Here is a 20,282-nt window from a genome sequence, read left to right as displayed (position 1 = left end):
TGATGGGTTGGAGAGTGGTGGGGTGATGGGTGTTGGGGTGATGGGTGGGGAGATGATGGGTGATGGGTTGGGGGGCGATGGGGTCATGGATGATGGGTGTTGGGGTCATGGATGATGGGTGTGGAGATGAGGGGTGATGGGTGGGGGGGTTCATAGGTGGTGGGATGATGGGTGGTGGGGTCATGGATGATGGGTGGGGGGGTGACGGGTTGGAGGGTGGGGGCGTGATGGGTTGGGGGGTGATGAGTTTGGAGGGTGATGAGTTGAGGGGTGACGGGATGGGGGGGGTGCTGGGTTGGGGGGGTGATGGGTGGGGATGTGATGAATTTGGGGGGTTGCTGGGATGGGGGTGCTGGGATGGGGGTGCTGGGATGGGGGGTGTTGAGTTGGGGGGTGCTGGGATGGGGAGTACTGGGTTGGGGGGTGCTGGGATGGGGGTGCTGGGATGGGGGGTGCTGGGGTGGGGGGTGCTGGGTTGGGGGTTGCTGAGTTGGGGGTTGCTGGGATGGGGGGTGCTGGGTTGGGGGGTGCTGGGATGGGGAGTACTGGGTTGGGGGGTGCTGGGATGGGGGTGCTGGGATGGGGGTTGCTGGGATGGGGGGTGCTGGGATGGGGGTTGCTGGGTTGGGGGTTGCTGGGATGGGGGGTGCTGAGTTGGGGGGTGCTGGGATGGGGGGTGCTGGGTTGGGGGGTGCTGGGATGGGGATTACTGGGTTGGGGGTTGCTGAGTTGGGGGGTGCTGGGATGGGGGGGTGCTGGGAAGAGGGGTGCTGGGAGGGGTTGCCGGGTGCCGATCCGGGGTGGGGGGTGGCGGGCGCCGCGGTGACAGCCGGGGTCTCCCCCCCCGCCCCCCCGCAGGCTCCCCCTTCGCCCGCGCCAGCCTCAAAAGTGCCAAGCTGGAGAACGCCACCTTCTTCCACAAGCGGGAGCGGAGGATGCGCTTCCACATCCGCCGCATGGTGAAAACTCAGGCCTTCTACTGGACCGTGCTCAGTCTGGTAGCGCTCAACACCCTGTGTGTTGCTATCGTTCACTACGACCAGCCAGATTGGCTTTCCGACTTCCTCTGTGAGTAGCCACCCCCCGCCCCCCCCCCCCCCCTCGGCCCGGGACCCCCCTCACCCTCTCTGCCTTCTCCCCCCCCCCCCCCCAGACTATGCAGAATTCATTTTCTTGGGACTCTTTATGTCCGAAATGTTTATAAAAATGTACGGGCTGGGGACGCGGCCTTACTTTCACTCGTCCTTCAATTGCTTCGACTGTGCCGTGAGTCCGGACGCTGCCGGCGGGGACGGGCCGGGAACGGGATGGGAATGGGGATGGGGATGGGATGGGGTGGACTGGGATGGGGATGGGATAGGAATTGGGATGGGGATGGGATGGGATGGACTGGGATGGGGATGGGATGGAATGGAATGAGGACGGAGTGGGAACAGAATGGGATGGGGATGGGATAGGAATTGGGATGGGGATGGGATGGGATGGACTGGGATGGGATGGGGATGGGATGGAATGGAATGAGGACGGAGTGGGAACAGAATGGGATGGGGATAGGATAGGAATTGGGATGGGGATGGGATGGACTGGGATGGGAATGGGGATGGGATGGGGATGGGATGGGGATGGAGTGGGAACAGGATGGGATGGGGATGGGATAGGAATTGGGATGGGATGGACTGGGATGGGAATGGGGATGGGATGGGGCTGGGATGGGGATGGGATGGGGACAGAGTGGGAACAGGATGGGATGGGGATGGGATAGGAATTGGGATGGGAATGGGGCTGGGATGGGGCTGGGATGGGGACAGAGTGGGAACAGGATGGGATGGGGATGGGATAGGAATTGGGATGGGAATGGGGATGGGATGGGGATGGGATGGGGACGGAGTGGGAACAGGATGGGATGGGGATGGGGATAGGAATTGGGATGGGAATGGGAAGGGGATGGGATGGGATGGGTCAGAGTGGGAACAGGATGGGATGGGGATGGGGATAGGAATGGGGATGGGGATGGGAAGGGGATGGGATGGGATGGGTCAGAGTGGGAACAGGATGGGATGGGGATGGGATAGGAATTGGGATGGGAATGGGGCTGGGATGGGATGGACTGGGATGGGAATGGGGAGGGGAATGGGGATGGGGATGGGACAGGGATGGAGTGGGAACGGGATGGGATGGGGTTGGAATGGAATGGAATGGAATGGGGTGGGATGGGGACAAGGATGAGGATGGGAATGGGATGGGTTGGGATGGAATGGGGATGGAGATAAGATGGGAATGGGGATGGAAACGGGATGGGGATGGGGATGGGAATGGGGTGGGGATGGGGATGGAGATGGGATGGGGACAGGACGGGGATGGGAACGGGATGGGAATGGGAACAGGGATGGGATGGGATGGGTACGAGGATGAGGATGGGGATGAGGATGGGGATGAGGATGGGGATGGGATGGGAAGGGGGATGGGATGGGGATGGGGATGGGATGGGGATGAGGATGGGATGGGAACAGGGATGGGGATGGGATGAGGATGGGAACAGGATGGAGATGGGGATTGGGATGGGATGAGGATGGGAACAGGGATGGTGTCCTGGTTCCGGTGGCTAAACCACGACAGATGGTATGGGGATGAAGTCGAGGATGGGAATGGGGATGGGTATGTGATGGGAATGGGATGGGAACAGGGACGGGAATGGGGATGGGATGAGGACAAGATGAGGATGGGGAAGAGGTCAGGATAGGGATGGGGATGGGGACAGGATGGGATGGGGACGGGATGGGATGGGATGGGATAGGGATGGGATGGGATGGGGACAGGACGGGGACACTCCCTCCCCCCCCAGGTTATCATCGGAAGCATCTTCGAGGTGATCTGGGCTGTTGTGAAGCCGGGAACATCCTTCGGGATCAGCGTGCTACGAGCTCTCAGGTTACTGCGCATTTTCAAAGTCACAAAGTAAGTGCTGACGGGGCGGGTGCCATCCGTCCCACCGTCCCTCCCTCCGCCTGTCCGTCCGTCTGTCCCTCCCTCCGCCTGTCCGTCCATCCCTCCCTCCCTCCCTCCCTCCCTCCGTGGGTCTGTCCATCCGTCGGTCCGTCCCCCCGTCCCTCGGTCTGTCCGTCCCCGGGGCTCCGCGAGACCAGGGCCGGCGCGAGCGTGACAGAGCGTGCGGACACACGGAGCCATCGCGGGGTGCCGTCCCTCGTCCCCTCGCCGCCTGTGTCCCCTCGCTGTCCCCCCGTCCCCAGGTCGCTGTGTCCCCTCGCTGTCCCTCTGTCCCCTGGAATCCCCCTGTCCCTCTGTCCCCTCATCATCCCCATGTCCCTTCGCGTCCCCTTGTCCCCCAGTGTCCCTTCACGTCCCCGTGTCCCCTCACTGTCCCCATGTCCCTTCGTGTCCCCGGGTCCCCTTGCATCCCCCTGTCCCTTCACGTCCCCTTGTCCTGTCCCTCCATGTCCCTTTGCATCCCCTTGTCCCCCAGTGTCCCTTCACGTCCCCATGTCCCCCCTTGTCCCCTCACTGTCCTCGTGTCCCTTCATGTCCCCTTGTCCCCCCATGTCCCCTCGCGTCCCCATGTCCCTTTGCATCCCCTTGTCCCCCAGTGTCCCTTCACGTCCCCTTGTCCCCCCGTGTCCCCTCGCATCCCCATGGCCCTTCACGTCCCCTTGTCCACCGTGTCCCCTCGTGTCCCCATGTTCCTTCATGTCCCCTTGTCCCCCCTTGTCCCCTTGTCCCTCTGTGTCCCTTTCACGTCCCCTTGTCCCTCTGTGTCCCCTCATGTCTCCATGTCCCTTTGCATCCCCTTGTCCCCCCGTGTCCCCTCGCATCCCCATGGCCCTTCGCGTCCCCTGTCCCCCCGTGTCCCCTGTCCCGCCGTGTCCCCTCGTGTCCCCATGTCCCTTTGCATCCCCTTGTCCCCCCATGTCCCCTCGCATCCCCATGTCCCTTCACATCCCCTTGTCCCTCTGTGTCCCCTCATGTCCCCATGTCCCTTTGCATCCCCTTGTCCCCCCGTGTCCCCTCGCATCCCCATGGCCCTTCATGTCCCCTTGTGCCCCCATGTCCCCTCGTGTCCCCATGTCCCTTTGCATCCCCTTGTCCCCCAGTGTCCCTTCATGTCCCCTTGTCCCTCCGTGTCCCCTTGCATCCCCATGTCCCTTCACATCCCCTTGTCTCCCCATGTCCCCTCGTGTCCCTGTGTCCCTTTGCATCCCCTGGTCCCCCCGTGTCCCCTGTCCCGCCGTGTCCCCTTGTGTCCCCGTGTCCCTTTGCATCCCCTGGTCCCCCTGTGTCCCCTTCGCGTCCCCTGTCCCCCTGCGTCCCCTGTCCCCCCGTGTCCCCGCAGCCTGGCTCTGCCCTGGCAGGTACTGGGCTTCCCTGCGGAACCTGGTGGTCTCCCTCCTGAACTCCATGAAGTCCATCATCAGCCTCCTCTTCCTCCTCTTCCTCTTTATCGTCGTCTTCGCCCTTTTGGGGATGCAGCTCTTCGGGGGACAGTGAGTAACCGCGTGGGGGACGGGACCCCCCCGGCGTGGGGGTGGCTCTGTGCCCCCGTTCCCTGCTGGGGGGCACCCGGCGGGGTTGGGGCTCCCACCGCTTCTCCCCCACCCCAACCTCCAGGTTCAATTTTGACGACGGGACCCCTCCCACCAACTTCGACACTTTCCCAGCAGCAATAATGACGGTGTTTCAGGTAGGGGACCACCCCCCCATACCTCCCCCCCGGGGATCCCGAGGAACTGGGGTGCCGGGGGGGTCCCTGCTGCCCCCACGGCTCTTTCCCCCCCACCTCCCCTTAGATCCTGACGGGCGAAGACTGGAACGCGGTGATGTACGACGGGATCAAATCTCAGGGCGGCGTCAAGGGGGGGATGGTTTTCTCCGTCTACTTCATCGTCCTCACCCTCTTCGGCAACTGTATCCTGGGGGGGCCGGGGGGATTGGGGCTCGGGGGGGGATGCTCTGGGACCCGCTTTGCCTTGACGGGACACACAGACACCCTCCTCAACGTCTTCTTGGCCATCGCGGTGGACAACCTCGCCAACGCGCAGGAGCTCACCAAGGTGAGGACCGGTGCCGGGGACATGGGGGGGCTGCTCCCCCTCCCCCCCCCCCCAGCCCCCTGCCCATCGCCCGCGGCCTCGGGGCTGGGCTGGACACGGCACGGGGCTTTGCAGGACGAGCAGGAGGAGGAAGAAGCCGCCAACCAAAAGCTGGCGCTGCAGAAGGCGAAGGAGGTGGCCGAAGTGAGCCCGCTCTCCGCAGCCAACATGTCCGTCACCATGTAAGTGCGGCCTCGTGTCCCCGGCTCCATCCCTGGATCCATCCCTGGATCCATCCTTGTCTCCATCCCGGCTCCGTCCCCGTCTCCATCCTTGTCTCCATCCCTGGATCCAACCCTGGATCCATCCTTGTCTCCATCCCGGCTCCGTCCCCGTCTCCATCCTTGTCTCCATCCCTGGATCCAACCCTGGATCCAACCTGCCTCCATCCTTGTCTCCACCCCAGCTCCATCCTCTGCCTCATCACCAGCTCCACCCCGGCTCTGTTCCTGGCTCCATCCTGACTCCTTCCTCGGCTCCATCCCCAGATCCATCCTCGGCTCCATCCTCGACTCCGTTCCTGGCTCCATCCCAGCTCCATCCTGGGCTCCATCCCAGCGCCATCCTCAGCTCCATCCCATCTCCACCCGGGCTCCGTCCCTTGCTTCATCCCAGGTCCATCCTCGGCTCCATCCTGGCTCCATTCTGGGCTCCATCCCATCTCCACCCTGGCTCCGTCCCCTGTTTCATCCCAAGCTCCATCCCGAGCTCCATCCCAGCACCATCCCGAGCTCCATCCTGGGCTCCATCCCACCTTCACCCTGGCTCCATCCTGGGCTCCATCCCAGCTCCATCCTTGGCTTCAGACCAGCTCTATCCCGGGCTCCATCCTGGTCTCCGTCCCCGGCTCCATCCTGAGCTCCATCATGGGCTCCATCCCAGCTCCATCCCTGGCTCCATCCCGGTGCTGTCCCCGGCTCCATCCCATCCCCATCCCCGGCTCCATCTCCATCCCCGGCTCCATCCCCGGCTCCATCCCTGGCTCCATTCTGGGCTCGATCCCCATCCCCATCTCCATCCCCATCTCCATCCCTGTCTCCGTCCCTGGCTCCATCCCATCTCCATTCCCGTCTCCATCCCGTCTCTATCCCCATCTCCGTCCCGGCTCCATCCCTGGCTCCATCCCGTCTCCATCCCCGTCCCCATCTCCATCCCCATCTCCGTCCCGGCTCCATCCCCGTCTCCATCCCGTCTCCATCCCTCCGGCTCCCCCGACGCGGGCTGTGGCTGCCGCCGCAGGAAGGAGCAGCAGAAGAACCAGAAATCCTCCAAGTCGGTGTGGGAGCAGCGGACGAGCGAGCTGCGGAAGCAGAACCTGCTGGCCAGCCGGGAGGCCCTCTACAGCGAGCTGGACCCCGAGGAGCGCTGGAAGGTGCCCTACGCCCGCCACCTGCGCCCCGACATGAAGACCCACCTGGACCGCCCGCTGGTGGTGGACCCCCAGGAGAACCGCAACAACAACACCAACAAGACGCGCCCTGGTGAGCCCCCGCCGGAGCCCCGCTTCGGCCAGCCCCGCGCCGAGGAGCTGCGCCGGCAGCCGCGCTACCCGGACCCCGGCGGACCCCGGCCCGGGGACCCCGACGGCCGCCGGCCCCGCAGCATTAGCCGCGAGCCCGAGCGGGAGCCCAGCCAGGAGCGTGGCTACGCCGACGCCGAGCGCCTCAAAACGGCCGCCGAGCGCCGGCACCGGCCGGGCGGTAGCCGGGATGGCCGCGCCGGCTCGCCCCAGCACGAGCGGGAGCATCGTCGGCACCGGGGCCACCGGCGGGCGGCCGAGGAGGGCGAGGAGGGCGGGCGGCCCGAGCGGCGGCCGCGGCACCGGGAAGGCGGCCGGGCAGCGCGGGGCGAGGGGGACGGGGAGCAGCACGGGGACGGCGAGCGGCGGCGGCGGCATCGGCACGCCACCCCGGCCGGCTACGACGGCGAGGGCAAGAGGGACGACAGGGAGAGGCGGCACCGGCGGCGGAGGTGAGCGGGGTGGTGGGACCCCCCCCGGGGCTGGTGGGACCCCCTGGGGCTGATGAGACCCCCCCCTGGGGCAAGTGGGACCCCCCCTGGGGCAGGTGGGACCCCCTCTGGGGCAGGTGGGACCCCCTGCGGCAGACAAGAACCCCCCTGGGGTAAGTGGGACCCCCCCTGGGGCTGATGAGACCCCCCCTGAGGCTGGTGGGACCCCCCCTGGGGCAGGTGGGGTCCCCCTGGACATGCAAGAACCCCCCCCTCAGGCAGATGGAACCCCCCCTGGGGCTTGGTGGGACTCCCCCAGTGCAGACGGGACCCCCCTGGGGCTGATGAAACCCCCCTGGGGCAGATGGGACCCCCTGGGGCAGGTGAGACACCCCCCCCGGGGGGGGTGGGACCCTTTAGGGCTTGTGGGACCCCCCCAGGGCAACAGACAGGAGCCCCCTTGGGCATGTGACAACCCCCCCCGGGGCTGGTGAAACCCCGCCTCGGGCAGGTGGGACCCCCCCGATACACAAGAACCTCCCCCCACCAGGCATATGGGCCCCCCCCCCCCAGGGCTTGGTGGGACCCCCCCTGGAGCAGATGTGACCCCCCCAGGGGGCTTGGTGGGACCCCCCTGGGGCAGGTGGGACCCCCCCGGACAGTCGAGACCCCCCCTGGGGCTGGTGGACCCCTGGGGCTTGCGGGACCCCCCCAGGTCCTGGCAGCTCCTCCAGCTCCCGGGGGACCCGAATCCCGCCCCCCCACCCCCGTCATTCCCGGCTCAGCGCCCTCCCCCAGAGCCGGGGGGGTCCCCGCTGAGCCCCCTCCCCTCCGCCTGCCCCCCCCAGGGAGAACCAGGCCCCCGGGGGGCCTCCGGGCCCCACGCTCTCCACCACCCGCCCCATCCAGCAGGACGTGGGGCGCCGGGACCCCCCCGTCGCTGAGGACATCGACAACATGAAGAACAACAAGCTGGTCACCGCCGAGCCCCCCCCCGCCGCGCCCCCCCCCATGGGCAACCACACCGCCTGCCCCCCCGGCGGCCCCCCCCGCCGCGCCCCCGCCACCCCCAACCTCCCCCCGCCCCCCGAAAACAGCCTGGTGGTCACCAACCCCGGCCCCCACAACAACCCCCCCGCCAAGGTGGGGGGCAAACCCGAGCACACGGCCGTGGACATCCCGCCCCCCCTCCCGCCGCCCCCCACCAACGCCCTGGTCCAAGGTAGGGACCCCCCCCCCCCCCTTCCCTGAGAGGGCTGGGGGTCTGGGGGGGTCCGAGGTGTGCAAGGGGGTCTGGGGAGTGGGGGGGGGATGTGGGGCAGTGGGGGCCTGGGGGTTCAGAGCAGGTGGGGGGGGTCCACGGTGTTTGGGGGGGGGGTGCAGAGGAGATCTGGGAAGTGGGGGGGGTCCAGGGGGGTTCAGGGGGGTCAGGGGAGGGATGTGGGGGGGGTGCGGGGGGGGACCTGGGGGTTCAGAGAGGGTGAGGGGGGGGTCCATGGGGTTCAGGGGGGGGGTGCAGGGGGGATCTGGGGAGTGGGGGTGTCCGGGGGGGTGCAGGGGTGTCTGGGGGGGTTCCAGGGGGGTGCAGGGTGTGGTCTTGGGGAGTGGGGGAGAATGCGGGGTGGAGGGGTCCTGGGGGCTCGGGGGGGGGGGTCCGTGGGGTTCGGGGGGCGTGCAGAGGGGATCTGGGGAGTGGGGGGGTTAAGGGGGGGTCTGGGGACTGGGGGTTCTTGGGGGTCCAGGGTGTTGCCAGGGGGGTCCAGGGTGTGTTCTGGGGAGTTGGGGGGGGGGCGGGGGATTCCAGGGGTGTCTGGGGGGGATCCAGGGGGTGCAGGGGGGTCTGGGGAGTTGGGGGGGGGAAGTGTGTGTGTGTGGGGGGGCCTGGGGGTTCAGAGTGGGTGTGGGGGGGTCCATGGTGTTTGGGGGGGTGCAGGGGGGATCTGGGGAGTGGGGGGGCTTGAGGATTGTGGGGGGTCTGGGGGATGCAGGGGGTCGTAGGGAGGTGAGTGGGGGTATCTGGGGGGGGTGTGTGTGTTCAGGAGGGTGTGTGGGGACTGGGGGGGGGCCTGGGGGGTCCGGGGGTGTTGGGGGGGGGGTTCAGGGGGGGTCTGGGCAGTGTGGGGGGGCCTGGGAGGTCCGGGAGGGTGCAGGGGGGGGTCTGGGGAGTGGACCTGGGTGTCTGGGGAAGGTTTAGGGGTGTCTGGGGGGTCCCGGAGAGGGGGGAGGTTTGCAGGGTGGGGGGGGTGACACACACACCCCCCCCCCGGCTCCCGCAGTGAACAGAAACGCCAACCCCGAGCCGCTGCCCCGCAAGGAGGAGGAGGAGGAGAAGAAGGAGGAAGGCGACGGGCAGGAGGAGAACGGCCCCAAGCCCATGGTGCCCTACAGCTCCATGTTCATCCTCTCCACCACCAACCCGTGAGCGCCGGGAGGGGGCGGGGGGGGGAAGGGGGTCTGGGAGGGAGGGGGAGGGTCTGGGGGGGGGTCTCCCGGGGGTGCCACCGTGTGTGTGTGTGTCCCCCCCCAGGTTCCGCCGGTTGTGCCACTACATCGTCAACCTGCGCTACTTCGAGATGTGCATCCTCATGGTCATCGCCATGAGCAGCATCGCCCTGGCCGCCGAGGACCCCGTGCAGCCCAACGCCCCCCGCAACAACGTGAGACACACCCCCCCCCCCAAAAAAAACCCCCCCTCACACACACACCCCCCCCCAAGCTGGGAAATGAGCCCCCTCCTCACGAGCACCCCAAAACGGCACCCGGAGCTCTGCCAAAACGGGGCGTCCCCCCGCTTTGTCCTGCCTTTTAGACCCTGGGGGGGGGGGAAGGGGGGAGAGGGGGTGTTTGTCCCCTCCTGGAGTGCTGGGGGGGGTCCTGGGGGGCCAAGGGGGTGGTCTTGCAGCCCAGGGATACCATGGGGGGGGGTTCCCAGGTTTCCAGGAGGGTCCTGTGGTGCCGGGGTTGGGGGGGTGTCTTGCAGCCCAGGGATGCTGGGGTGTCCAGGGGGGTCCCGGGGTGCCGGGGGGGTCCCAGGGTGCCAGGGGGGTCCCAGGGTGCCAGGGGGACCCCAGGCATCCCCCCCCCCCCACCCCACGTCCGTACCCCCTCCAGGTCTTGCGCTACTTCGACTACGTCTTCACGGGCGTCTTCACCTTCGAGATGGTGATCAAGGTGAGCGGGGGGGTGGGGGTGGGGGTGTTTCTGCGGGGCAGGGGGTGTGTGTGTCGTCCGTCCGTCCGTCCCCCCCCCCCCCGGTGCCCCCTCACCGCCCCCCCCTCCCCTTGCCCCCCCGCAGATGGTGGATTTGGGGCTGGTGCTTCACCAAGGTGCCTATTTTCGGGACCTGTGGAACATCCTGGACTTCATCGTGGTCAGCGGGGCGCTGGTGGCCTTCGCCTTCACGTGAGTCCCCCCCGGGGGGACACTGGGGGGGGGGGGGGGGGACGGGACACGGGGGGGGGGGGGTGGATTGGGCACACCCGGGTCCCCCCCACGCTGGGAGGGTGGCACGGAGGAGGGAAACAGAGGGACGAGGAGGGAAAGAGAGGGACGGCGGGGAGGGGACGGAGGTGGCGGGGGGGGGGGGGGGGCCGGGTGGGGGGGTGTCTCGCCTCTCCCAGTGCCTCCCAGTGCCTCCCAGTGCCTCCCAGTGGGGCTGTCCCAGCTGCGCTCGCTCTGCTGTGTCGCTTGACGTCCGTCCTCGGCCGCTTGCCGCCGCGCTGTGTCGTCCTGTCGCCGTCCCGGTGTCCCCGCGCTCCCCGGGGTTGGGGGGGGGGGGTGGGGACGTGCAGGATCGGGCCCCGACGCCCCCCCAGAGGCAAAGCCCAGCTAAAGACGGGGAATTGCCCCGGCAAAGGGTGGGCGCCCTCCCGGGGAGGGGGGAGCGAGGGGGCAGGAGGCTCCGCGGGAGGGACGAGCGTCCCCCGAGCGACGGAGCGGCCGTAAAGCGAAGGGTGGGGAGCTCCCAAATAAAGGGGGGGCAGCCCCCGGGCGAGGGAGGGGCCGTAAATCAAACGGGGAGCGGCCCCCGAGCGGTCGAGCATCCCCCCCCAAAAAAAAGGGGTGAGCAGCCCCTGGGTGACCGAATACCCCCCATGTAAAGGGTGAGCGTCCCAGGGGGGACTGAGCAGCCTTAAAGCAAAGCGGGGGGGGGGGGGCACCCTCTGCACATCCGAGCACCCCCCAAAATAAAGGGTGAGCACCCCCGGAGAGACTGAGCATCCCTGGGGGGGGGCGGGTATCCTTAAAGCAAAGGGGGGGGGCGGGGGCGGGCATTGCCCGAAAAAGGGGGAGCATCCCCCGAGTGATCGAGCAGCCTTAAAGCAAGGTGGGGGGGGGGGGGGGGGGGAGCACCCCCCACGTAACTGAGCACCCTCCGAGTAATCCAGCGCCCCCCCCAAATAAAGGGCGAGCACCCCCCAAGTAACTGAGCACCCTTAAAGTAAGGGGTGAGCATCCCCCCCCCATAATGAGCATCCCCCCCCATAATGAGCATCCCCCTCATAATGAGCATCCCCCCCATAACTGACCATCCCCCCCCATAATGAGCATCCCCCCCCCATAATGAACATCCCCCCCCATAATGAGCATCCCCCCCATAATGAGCATCCCCCCCATAATTAGCATCCCCCCCCATAATGAACATCCCCCCCATAATGGAACATCCCCCCCCATAATGAGCATCCCCCCCATAATTAGCATCCCCCCCCATAATTAGCATCCCCCCCATAATGGAACATCCCCCCCCATAATGAGCATCCCCCCCATAATTAGCATCCCCCCCCATAATTAGCATCCCCCCCCATAATGGAACATCCCCCCCCATAATGAGCATCCCCCCCATAACCACACATCCCCCTCCATAATGAGCATCCCCCCCATAACTGAGCACCCCCCCTATAATGAACATCCCCCCCCATAATTGAGCATCCCCCCCCTAATGAACATCCCCCCCCGTAATTGAGCATCCCCCCCATAACGAGCACCCCCCCATAACGAGCACCCCCCCAAGCAGCGGCTGCATAAACCCGGAGCAGCCCCCCCAGGACCTCCCTTGGCGGGGGGGGGGGGGGGGCCAGGATTCCTCCCATCCCCCCAGCCACGGCTCCCCCAGCCCCCCGGGGGATGTTGGGGGGCGCGGGGCGGGGGCCGGGGGGGGGTCTCACCGTGCCTTGTCTCTCCCCTTCCTCTGCCACCGGCCGCAGGAGCAGCTCACGGTAAAGTCTTTCTGCCTTCGTCCCCCGCCCCGTCTCCGTCCTCGTGCTCTCCTCGTGCTCATGGTCGCGCCTCGCTCCCCCCCCTCCATGTCCCCCCACACACCTTGCATCCCCCCCCCCCCCGCCCCCCATCCCTTCCAAAGCTCCATGGGAAACACACCAGGCTCTCCCTGGCATGTGATGAGTTGCGGGGGGGTCTCAGCCTCCAGCCCTGCCGGCTCGGCCGGGGAGGGGGACCGTCACCGGTGGGGAGAGAAGGGGATGGGAGCGTCCTCTGGGGCACCCCCAAAACGCCGTGCCGGGGGCCCCACGTCTCCCCGTGCCCCCCCCTCCCACCCCCCACAGCGGCAGCAGCAAGGGGAAGGACATCAACACCATCAAGTCCCTCCGCGTCCTCCGCGTCCTCCGGCCCCTGAAGACCATCAAGCGGCTGCCCAAGCTCAAGGTGGGCACGGGGGCGGATGGGGAAGGGGCTTCGCTCCCCACCCAGGGTGTGTTGGGGGGCGGGTCCCGGCCGGCGCTGACCCCCCCCACCCCCTCCCCAGGCCGTCTTCGACTGCGTGGTGAACTCCCTGAAGAACGTCCTCAACATCCTCATCGTCTACATGCTCTTCATGTTCATCTTCGCCGTGGTGGCCGTCCAGCTCTTCAAGGGCAAGTTCTTCTACTGCACCGACGAGTCCAAGGAGTTCGAGAAGGACTGCAGGTACGGCCCGGCCGGGCGGGGGTCCGCCAGCGCCCCCCGGCCCCGTCCCACCGCCCCCCCTGCCCTCCCAGGGGGGAATACCTGGTCTACGAGAAGGACAACGAGGTGAAGGCGCAGAAGCGGGAGTGGAAGAAGTACGAGTTCCACTACGACAACGTCCTCTGGGCGCTGCTCACCCTCTTCACCGTCTCCACCGGCGAGGGATGGCCGCAGTAAGGGCGCGGGGAGGGCGGGGGGTGGAATCCGGGGACGGGGACGCCGGGACCCCGTCCCTGCCCTCGTCCCGCCGCAGGGTCCTCAAGCACTCGGTGGACGCCACCTACGAGAACCAGGGCCCCAGCCCCGGGTACCGCATGGAGATGTCCATCTTCTACGTGGTCTACTTCGTGGTTTTCCCCTTCTTCTTCGTCAACATCTTCGTGGCCTTGATCATCATCACCTTCCAGGAGCAGGGGGACAAGATGATGGAGGAGTACAGCCTGGAGAAGAACGAGGTGCCGCCTCCCGGACTCCCCCCTCTCCAACCCGGTGCCTTTTTTTTTGGGGACCTGCCAGGCTGGGGGGGGTCGGTGACGCCCACCCTGTGCCTGTTTCCCCCCCCTCCCCCCCCCCGCAGAGAGCCTGCATCGACTTCGCCATCAGCGCCAAGCCCCTGACGCGGCACATGCCGCAGAACCGGCAGAGCTTCCAGTACCGCATGTGGCAGTTCGTGGTGTCCCCCCCCTTCGAGTACACCATCATGGCCATGATCGCCCTCAACACCATCGTCCTCATGATGAAGGTCGGCGGCGGGGGGGCGGGGGCTGGGGGGGCCGGGGGACCCCTCGGGGTACATCCCCGTCCCTGTGGTGTGTGTCCCCCCCTGGTCCTGTCCCCTGGGGTTTGTCCTTCTCCCCTGGGACTTGTCCTGTCCCCTGCATCCACCCTGTCCCTGGATTCATCCCTGTCCCCCTGGATCCATCCAATCCCTGGATCCATCCCTGTCCCCCTGGATCCATCCTGTCCCTGGATCCATCCCTGTCCCACTGGATCCATCCCTGTCCCCCTGGATCCATCCAATCCCTGGATCCATCCCTGTCCCACTGGACCCATCCCTGTCCCCCTGGATCCATCCTGTCCCTGGATCCATCCCTGTCCTACTGGACCCATCCCTGTCCCCCTGGATCCATCCCTGTCCCACTGGATCCATCCTGTCCCTGGATACATCCCTGTCCCCCTGGATCCATCCCCATCCCACTGGATCCATCCTGTCCCTGGATACATCCCTGTCCCCCTGGATCCATCCCCATCCCCTGGACCCATCCCTGTCCCCCTGGATCCATCTGATCCCTGGATCCATCCCTGTCCCACTGGATCTGTCCCTGTCCCCCTGGATCCATCTGATCCCTGGATTCATCCCTGTCCCCCTGGACCCATCCCTGTCCCCCTGGATCCACCTGATCCCTTTATCCATCCCTGTCCCCCTGGATCCATCCTGTCCCTGGATCTGTCCCTGTGCCCCGTCGATCCATCCCTGTCCCACCCCCCAGGACCCATCCTGTCCCCCTGGGTCCATCCTACCCCCCCCCGGGATGCCCCCCTGTCCTTGTCCCCATCCCCGTCCCCGTCCCTGTCCCCGTCCCCATCCTCCGCGCTGTCCCCCCCCCCAGTTCTACGACGCCTCGGACGCCTACGAGAACGTGCTGAAGATGTTCAACAACGTCTTCACCTCCCTCTTCTCCCTCGAGTGTCTCCTCAAGATCATGGCCTTCGGCGTCCTGGTACGTGCCACCGCGCGCCGGGGACAGGGACCCCCCGGGACCATCGGGGACCGGTGCCACGCGTCCGGCCCCGGCGAATCCCGCACCGGCACGATCCCGGGAGCCGGTGTGTGGGTACCGGTGGGACCTGGGGATCCCGCGCGTGGGTAACTGTGATGGGGGGGACCCGGTGGAGGGTGGGGGGGGCCCAGGGGGTGCCGGGAGGTGGCAGCGGCGCCGCTGCCCCATGTCCCTCGTCCCCTTCCCAGAATTACTTCCGCGACGCCTGGAACGTCTTCGACTTCGTGACGGTCCTGGGGAGCATCACGGACATCCTGGTGACGGAGTTCGGGGTAGGTGGGAGCAACCCCCACCCCCGCACCGCACCGCGGCCCCCGGGGACGGGTCCCTCCCCGCTGGCCCCCGCTCACCCTTTGTGTCCCCCTGTGTGTGTGTGTGTGTGTCCCCCCCCCGCAGAACAACTTCATCAACCTCAGCTTCCTGCGGCTCTTCCGTGCGGCGCGGCTCATCAAGCTGCTGCGCCAGGGCTACACCATCCGCATCCTGCTCTGGACCTTCGTCCAGTCCTTCAAGGTGCCGCCTGAAACAACCCCCTCCCCAAAATAAAAAAAAAAACCCAACACCCCACCCCCCCCACCCCCCGCCAGCCACCCCTAAGCCGGTGGCCGCATCCAGCCCCGGCACGGCGTCACCGTCCCCGCTCTGTCCCCAGGCTCTGCCCTACGTCTGCCTGCTCATCGCCATGCTCTTCTTCATCTACGCCATCATCGGGATGCAGGTGAGACCCTCTGTCCCCCCACCCAGTGTCCCCCCCACAGCCCGGGTCCCCTCGCCCCGGCCCCCCCCCCCTTCCCCTTCCCTCAGCCATGGCAGCCCCCCCCACCCCCCCCCAGGTCTTCGGCAACATCGGCATCGAGGAGGAGGACGACGAGTCGGCCATCACCCAGCACAACAACTTCCGCACCTTCTTCCAGGCCCTCATGCTCCTCTTCCGGTGAGCACCCCCGGCACCGTCCCGCTGCCCCCTGGGTACCCAGTGCCATCCCGCTGTGTCCCCAGCATGGGACTGGTGCCACCTGGGGTACCCCGTGCCATCCCGCTGCGTCCCCTTGGCATGGTCCCCTCACCTTCCAAGGGTCATGCATGGTCCCGGTGCCACCCAGGGTACCCAGTGCCACGTCACCATGTCCCTTTGGCACCATCCCAGTGCCACCCAGGGTAGCCAGTGCCATCCCGCTGCGTCCCCTTGGCATGGTCCCATCACCTTCCAAGGGTCATGCATGGTCCTGGTGCCAGCCCGGGTACCCAGTGCCATGCCGATGTGTCCCCTCAGCATCATCCCAGTGCCACCCAGGGTACCCAGTGCCATGCTGGCGTGTCCCCTCGGCATGGTCCCAGTGCCACCCAGGGTACCCAGTGCCACCCAGGGTACCCAGTGCCATGCTGGCGTGTCCCCTCAGCATGGTCCCAGTGCCACCCAGGGTACCCAGTGCCATGCCGGCATGTCCCCTCGGCATGGTCCCAGTGTCACCCAGGGTACCCAGTGCCACCCAGGGTACCCAGTGCCATGCCGTGTGTCCCCTCGGCATGGTCCCAGTGCCACCCAGGGTACCCAGTGCCACGCCGGCATGTCCCCTCGGCATGGTCCCAGTGCCACCCAGGGTACCCAGTGCCATGCTGGCGTGTCCCCTCGGCATGGTCCCAGTGCCACCCAGGGTACCCAGTGCCATGCTGGCTTGTCCCCTCGGCATTGTCCCAGTGCCACCCAGGGTACCCAGTGCCATGCCGTTGTGTCCCCTCGGCATGGTCCCAGTGCCACCCAGGGTACCCAGTGCCACCCAGGGTACCCAGTGCCATGCCGTTGTGTCCCCTCGGCATGGTCCCAGTGCCACCCAGGGTACCCAGTGCCACCCAGGGTACCCAGTGCCATGCCGTTGTGTCCCCTCGGCATGGTCCCAGTGCCACCCAGGGTACCCAGTGCCATGCCGTGTGTCCCCTCGGCATGGTCCCAGTGCCACCCAGGGTACCCAGTGCCACCCAGGGTACCCAGTGCCACGCCGGCGTGTCCCCCCTGCCCGTCCCCCTCCCCGGCGGGGGTCACCCACCGCTGTCCCCCCCCTCCCCGTGCCGCAGGAGTGCCACCGGGGAGGCCTGGCACGAGATCATGCTGTCCTGCCTGAGCGGGAAGCCCTGCGACCAGAACTCGGGCATCAAGGAGGACGAGTGCGGCAACGAGTTCGCCTACTTCTACTTCGTCTCCTTCATCTTCCTCTGCTCCTTCCTGGTGAGCCCCCGGGGGGGGGTGGGGGTGGGGGGGGGTGTGTGTGTGTGACACCCCATCCCGGCCACCCCCCCGCCCTGACGCCCCCCCCCGTCCTGTCCCGTGTCCCCGTCCCCCCCCCCGGCAGATGCTGAACCTCTTCGTGGCCGTCATCATGGACAACTTCGAGTACCTGACGCGCGACTCCTCCATCCTGGGCCCCCACCACCTGGACGAGTACGTCCGCGTCTGGGCCGAGTACGACCCCGCCGCCTGGTGAGGACCCCCCCGGGACGAGGGGAACGGGGGTGGGGGGGTGTCGGGGATCTGGGGGTCTCCCAGACGCCGGGGTCCCCCCTCGGCGCCGGAGCGCAGCGGCTCCCGGGGGGTGGCCGGACCGTGTGTGTCCCCCCCCCGCCAGCACCGTGCAGCGGGGGCTGGGGCTGGCGGGGGGGGGGGCAGCAGGTGCCCAAGAGCGCCCCCCCCCCACGCCCCCCGCCCCGAGGTGCCCCCCTCAGGGGCTGTCCCCCCCCACCCCGAGCGGGGTGTCCCCCAGGTCCGCCATCCCCGCACAGCTGTTGGGGGGGGGGTGTCTGCCCCCCCCCCGCCATCGCGGCGCTAATTAACCTGTCCTCTCTCGATTGTAGGTGCTCGGCCGCCGGATTTCTCCCTCTTGCCCCCCCCCCGACCCCGCTCCCCACCCCCCTCAGCCCCCCCCAGCGCAGCGCAAAGGGCCTCGGCCGGACCCAGGGGGGTCCCCGCCGGGTGCTGGAGGGTCCCTGCTATATCCCGGGGGGGGGGGTGTGGGGGGGTGAGGGTCATCTGCTGTGTCCCCCCATATCCTTGGCGGTGGGGGGTGCTCCCCGGCTGCTCTCGGGGCGTCCCGTGATGCTCCGCCGGGTCCCCAGTGCCCTGGACTGGGCCGTACTGGGATCAGTTGTTGTTGTTGCGGGGGGGGGGGGGAATCAAACCCCCCCAACCCCCCCCTCCACACCCTCCCCATCCCCGCGGCAGCCTAAACCCGTCCCAGCACAGTCGGGGGGGGGGGGGGTGGGGGGGGGGGGGGATGCGTAGGGGTCTCCCCGTTGTGTGTGTTGCTTGTCGTCGTGTCCCGTCCCAGCCCCGGCCCCCGTGCCTCAGTTTCCCCGGCGCGTCCGCGGCGAGGCGCGTGGCCGGGCGGGCGCACTAACCCCCCCTTGTATTCTTCGTTCTTGCAGCGGCCGCATTCATTATAAGGATATGTACAGTTTATTGCGCGTAATCTCCCCCCCTTTGGGCTTAGGCAAGAAATGCCCCCATAGGGTCGCTTGCAAGGTTTGCCTCACTCAGAACCTGCCGAGCGTCCCCGGAATGAATGGCGCTTTCGGGCCCCCCCGGATATATATATCACGGCTCCGTATATATATATACACAGACACGTCCCGCACCCCCCCGGGGCCGGCCCCAGCCCCCGGCGCGCCGCATGGAGCCCCCCCCCCCCCCCCCGCCCCCCGTCATCCTTCTCCGTCCCAGCTCCGCTTGCTGAGCCCCGCGGCCGACCCCCCCCCCCCCCCCGCCACGGCCGGCGCCGCCGGACCCCCCCCCCGCCCCCCCACCTCTCAGCGCCGCGGGGCTGCATGGGCGCCGGCCATCGCCTTCCTCCCCCCCCCTCCTCCTCCTCCTCCTCCGCGGGCTGCGGCCGGCTGGGTTTTAAACCTCTTCTTTTCTTTTCTTTTCTTTTTTTTTTTTTTTAATTATTTTTTTCCTTATTGGGTTTTTTTTCTTATTTTTTTTTTTCGTTATTGTTATTTTTTTCGCCATATTGTTATTTCGTTTCTTATTGTTGGTTTTTTTCTTGTTATTTTTTCCTTATTTTTTTTAAATTTTTTCCTTACTGTTATTTTTTTCCTTATTTCTTCTTATTTTTTAATTTTTTCCTTATTGTGATTTTTTTCCTTATTGTTTTTTTTCTTATTGTTATTTTTTCCTTTTTTTTTATTTTTTCCTTACTGTTATTTTTTTCCTTATTGTTATTTTTTTCCTTATTTCTTCTTAATTTTTTATTTTTTCCTATTGTGATTTTTTCCTTATTTTTTCTTATTGTTTTTTTATTTTTGTTCTTACTGTTATTTTTTTCTTATTGTGATTTTGTTTCTTATTGTGATTTTTTTCCTTATTGTGATTTTTTTCCTTATTTTTTCTTATTGTTTTTTTATTTTTGTTCTTACTGTTATTTTTTTCTTATTGTGATTTTGTTTCTTATTGTGATTTTTTTTCCTTATTGTGATTTTTTCCTTATTTTTTCTTATTGTTTTTTTATTTTTGTTCTTACTGTTATTTTTTTTTCTTATTGTGATTTTTTTCCTTATTGCGATTTTTTTCCTTATTGCGATTTTTTTTCCTTATTGTGATTTTTTTATTTTTCCTTTTTGTTTTTTTATTGTATTGCTATTTTTTTTCCTTATTGTTATTTCTTTATTTTTTTCCTTATTGGTTTTTTTTCCTTATTATTGTTTTATTTTCTCTGAGTTTTTTTTCTTTTTTTTTTCTTACTTTTTTCCTTACTGTGTTTTTTTTTCCTTATTGGTATTTTTTTTTCCCCTTATTGTTATTTTGGTTTTTTTTCCTTATTTTTAATTTTTCTTTTTTTTTCCTGCATCTGTCTCTCTCCCTCTTTTTTTTCTTTTTTTCTTTTTTGTCCTTTTTTCTTTTTTTTTCCCCTTTTTTTCCTTTTTTCCCTTTTCTTCTTTTTTTTTTTTTTCCTCTCTTTTCTTTTTGTCCTTTTTCCTGTCCGATGTCTCTTCCTTCTCCTTCTCTCCGCTCCCAGGGGCCGCCTGACTTTCATGGACATGTATGAAATGCTGAGACATATGTCCCCGCCCCTGGGTTTAGGCAAGAAATGCCCGCCCCGAGTGGCCTATAAGGTAGAATAACTCTTCCCGCCAGGGCGAAGCCCCCCCGCGCCGGGCCGGTTCCCGGCGGCGGCACCGACTCAGCCCGGCCGACGCTTCGTGGCCTTTTTTTTTTTTTTTGGGGGGGTTTTTGTTGGTGGTTTTTTTTTTTTTTTTTGCCTTTTTTTGTTGGTTTGGTTTTTGGTGTTTTTCTCCTCCTGCGGCGAGCCCTCGGCGCTGAGCCTCCGCGCGTCCCCCCCAGGACGGGCTGGGTAAGATCCGCCGCCCGAGGAGCGTGTGCCCCCCCCCTCCCCGGGCCACCTCCCGGCCCCCCAGTGGGCTGGAGGCTGGGGGTGGACCCCCCGGAGCCCCCCCTGTTGGGGGTCCCCCGTGGGGCTCAGCCAGCCCCCCCCGAACC

At 65.0% G+C, this 20,282-nt stretch overlaps 1 protein-coding gene across 5 annotated transcripts in view; it reads left to right on the top strand.

The window, feature by feature from the left end:
* The window catches only part of CACNA1A (calcium voltage-gated channel subunit alpha1 A), a 45,834-nt gene that overhangs the window by 10,059 nt on the left and 15,493 nt on the right, over positions 1–20,282 (top strand). For 3 of the 5 annotated variants that reach the window (XM_074566996.1, XM_074566995.1, XM_074566993.1), the window contains exons 11-37: positions 859–1,068; positions 1,154–1,266; positions 2,843–2,955; positions 4,365–4,496; positions 4,621–4,693; positions 4,800–4,917; positions 4,996–5,063; positions 5,178–5,284; positions 6,342–7,073; positions 7,901–8,274; positions 9,329–9,470; positions 9,580–9,709; positions 10,164–10,223; positions 10,348–10,454; positions 12,614–12,713; positions 12,814–12,974; positions 13,046–13,186; positions 13,267–13,468; positions 13,591–13,755; positions 14,624–14,734; positions 14,983–15,066; positions 15,191–15,307; positions 15,447–15,512; positions 15,628–15,728; positions 16,868–17,018; positions 17,143–17,270; positions 18,212–18,308. In XM_074566996.1, coding sequence (XP_074423097.1) covers positions 859–1,068; positions 1,154–1,266; positions 2,843–2,955; positions 4,365–4,496; positions 4,621–4,693; positions 4,800–4,917; positions 4,996–5,063; positions 5,178–5,284; positions 6,342–7,073; positions 7,901–8,274; positions 9,329–9,470; positions 9,580–9,709; positions 10,164–10,223; positions 10,348–10,454; positions 12,614–12,713; positions 12,814–12,974; positions 13,046–13,186; positions 13,267–13,468; positions 13,591–13,755; positions 14,624–14,734; positions 14,983–15,066; positions 15,191–15,307; positions 15,447–15,512; positions 15,628–15,728; positions 16,868–17,018; positions 17,143–17,270; positions 18,212–18,308 — 4,103 coding nt within the window. Of the gene's footprint in view, positions 1–858; positions 1,069–1,153; positions 1,267–2,842; positions 2,956–4,364; positions 4,497–4,620; positions 4,694–4,799; positions 4,918–4,995; positions 5,064–5,177; positions 5,285–6,341; positions 7,074–7,900; positions 8,275–9,328; positions 9,471–9,579; positions 9,710–10,163; positions 10,224–10,347; positions 10,455–12,613; positions 12,714–12,813; positions 12,975–13,045; positions 13,187–13,266; positions 13,469–13,590; positions 13,756–14,623; positions 14,735–14,982; positions 15,067–15,190; positions 15,308–15,446; positions 15,513–15,627; positions 15,729–16,867; positions 17,019–17,142; positions 17,271–18,211; positions 18,309–19,800; positions 19,898–20,282 lie in introns of all 5 variants that reach the window. The other 2 variants (XM_074566997.1, XM_074566994.1) reach the window with 1 other exon arrangement.

This window comes from Larus michahellis, chromosome 25, assembly GCF_964199755.1.
Source record: "Larus michahellis chromosome 25, bLarMic1.1, whole genome shotgun sequence".
NCBI lineage: Eukaryota > Metazoa > Chordata > Aves > Charadriiformes > Laridae > Larus > Larus michahellis.
Note: the sequence above shows the minus strand (reverse complement) of the source record. Positions and strands in the feature narration are given on the sequence as shown.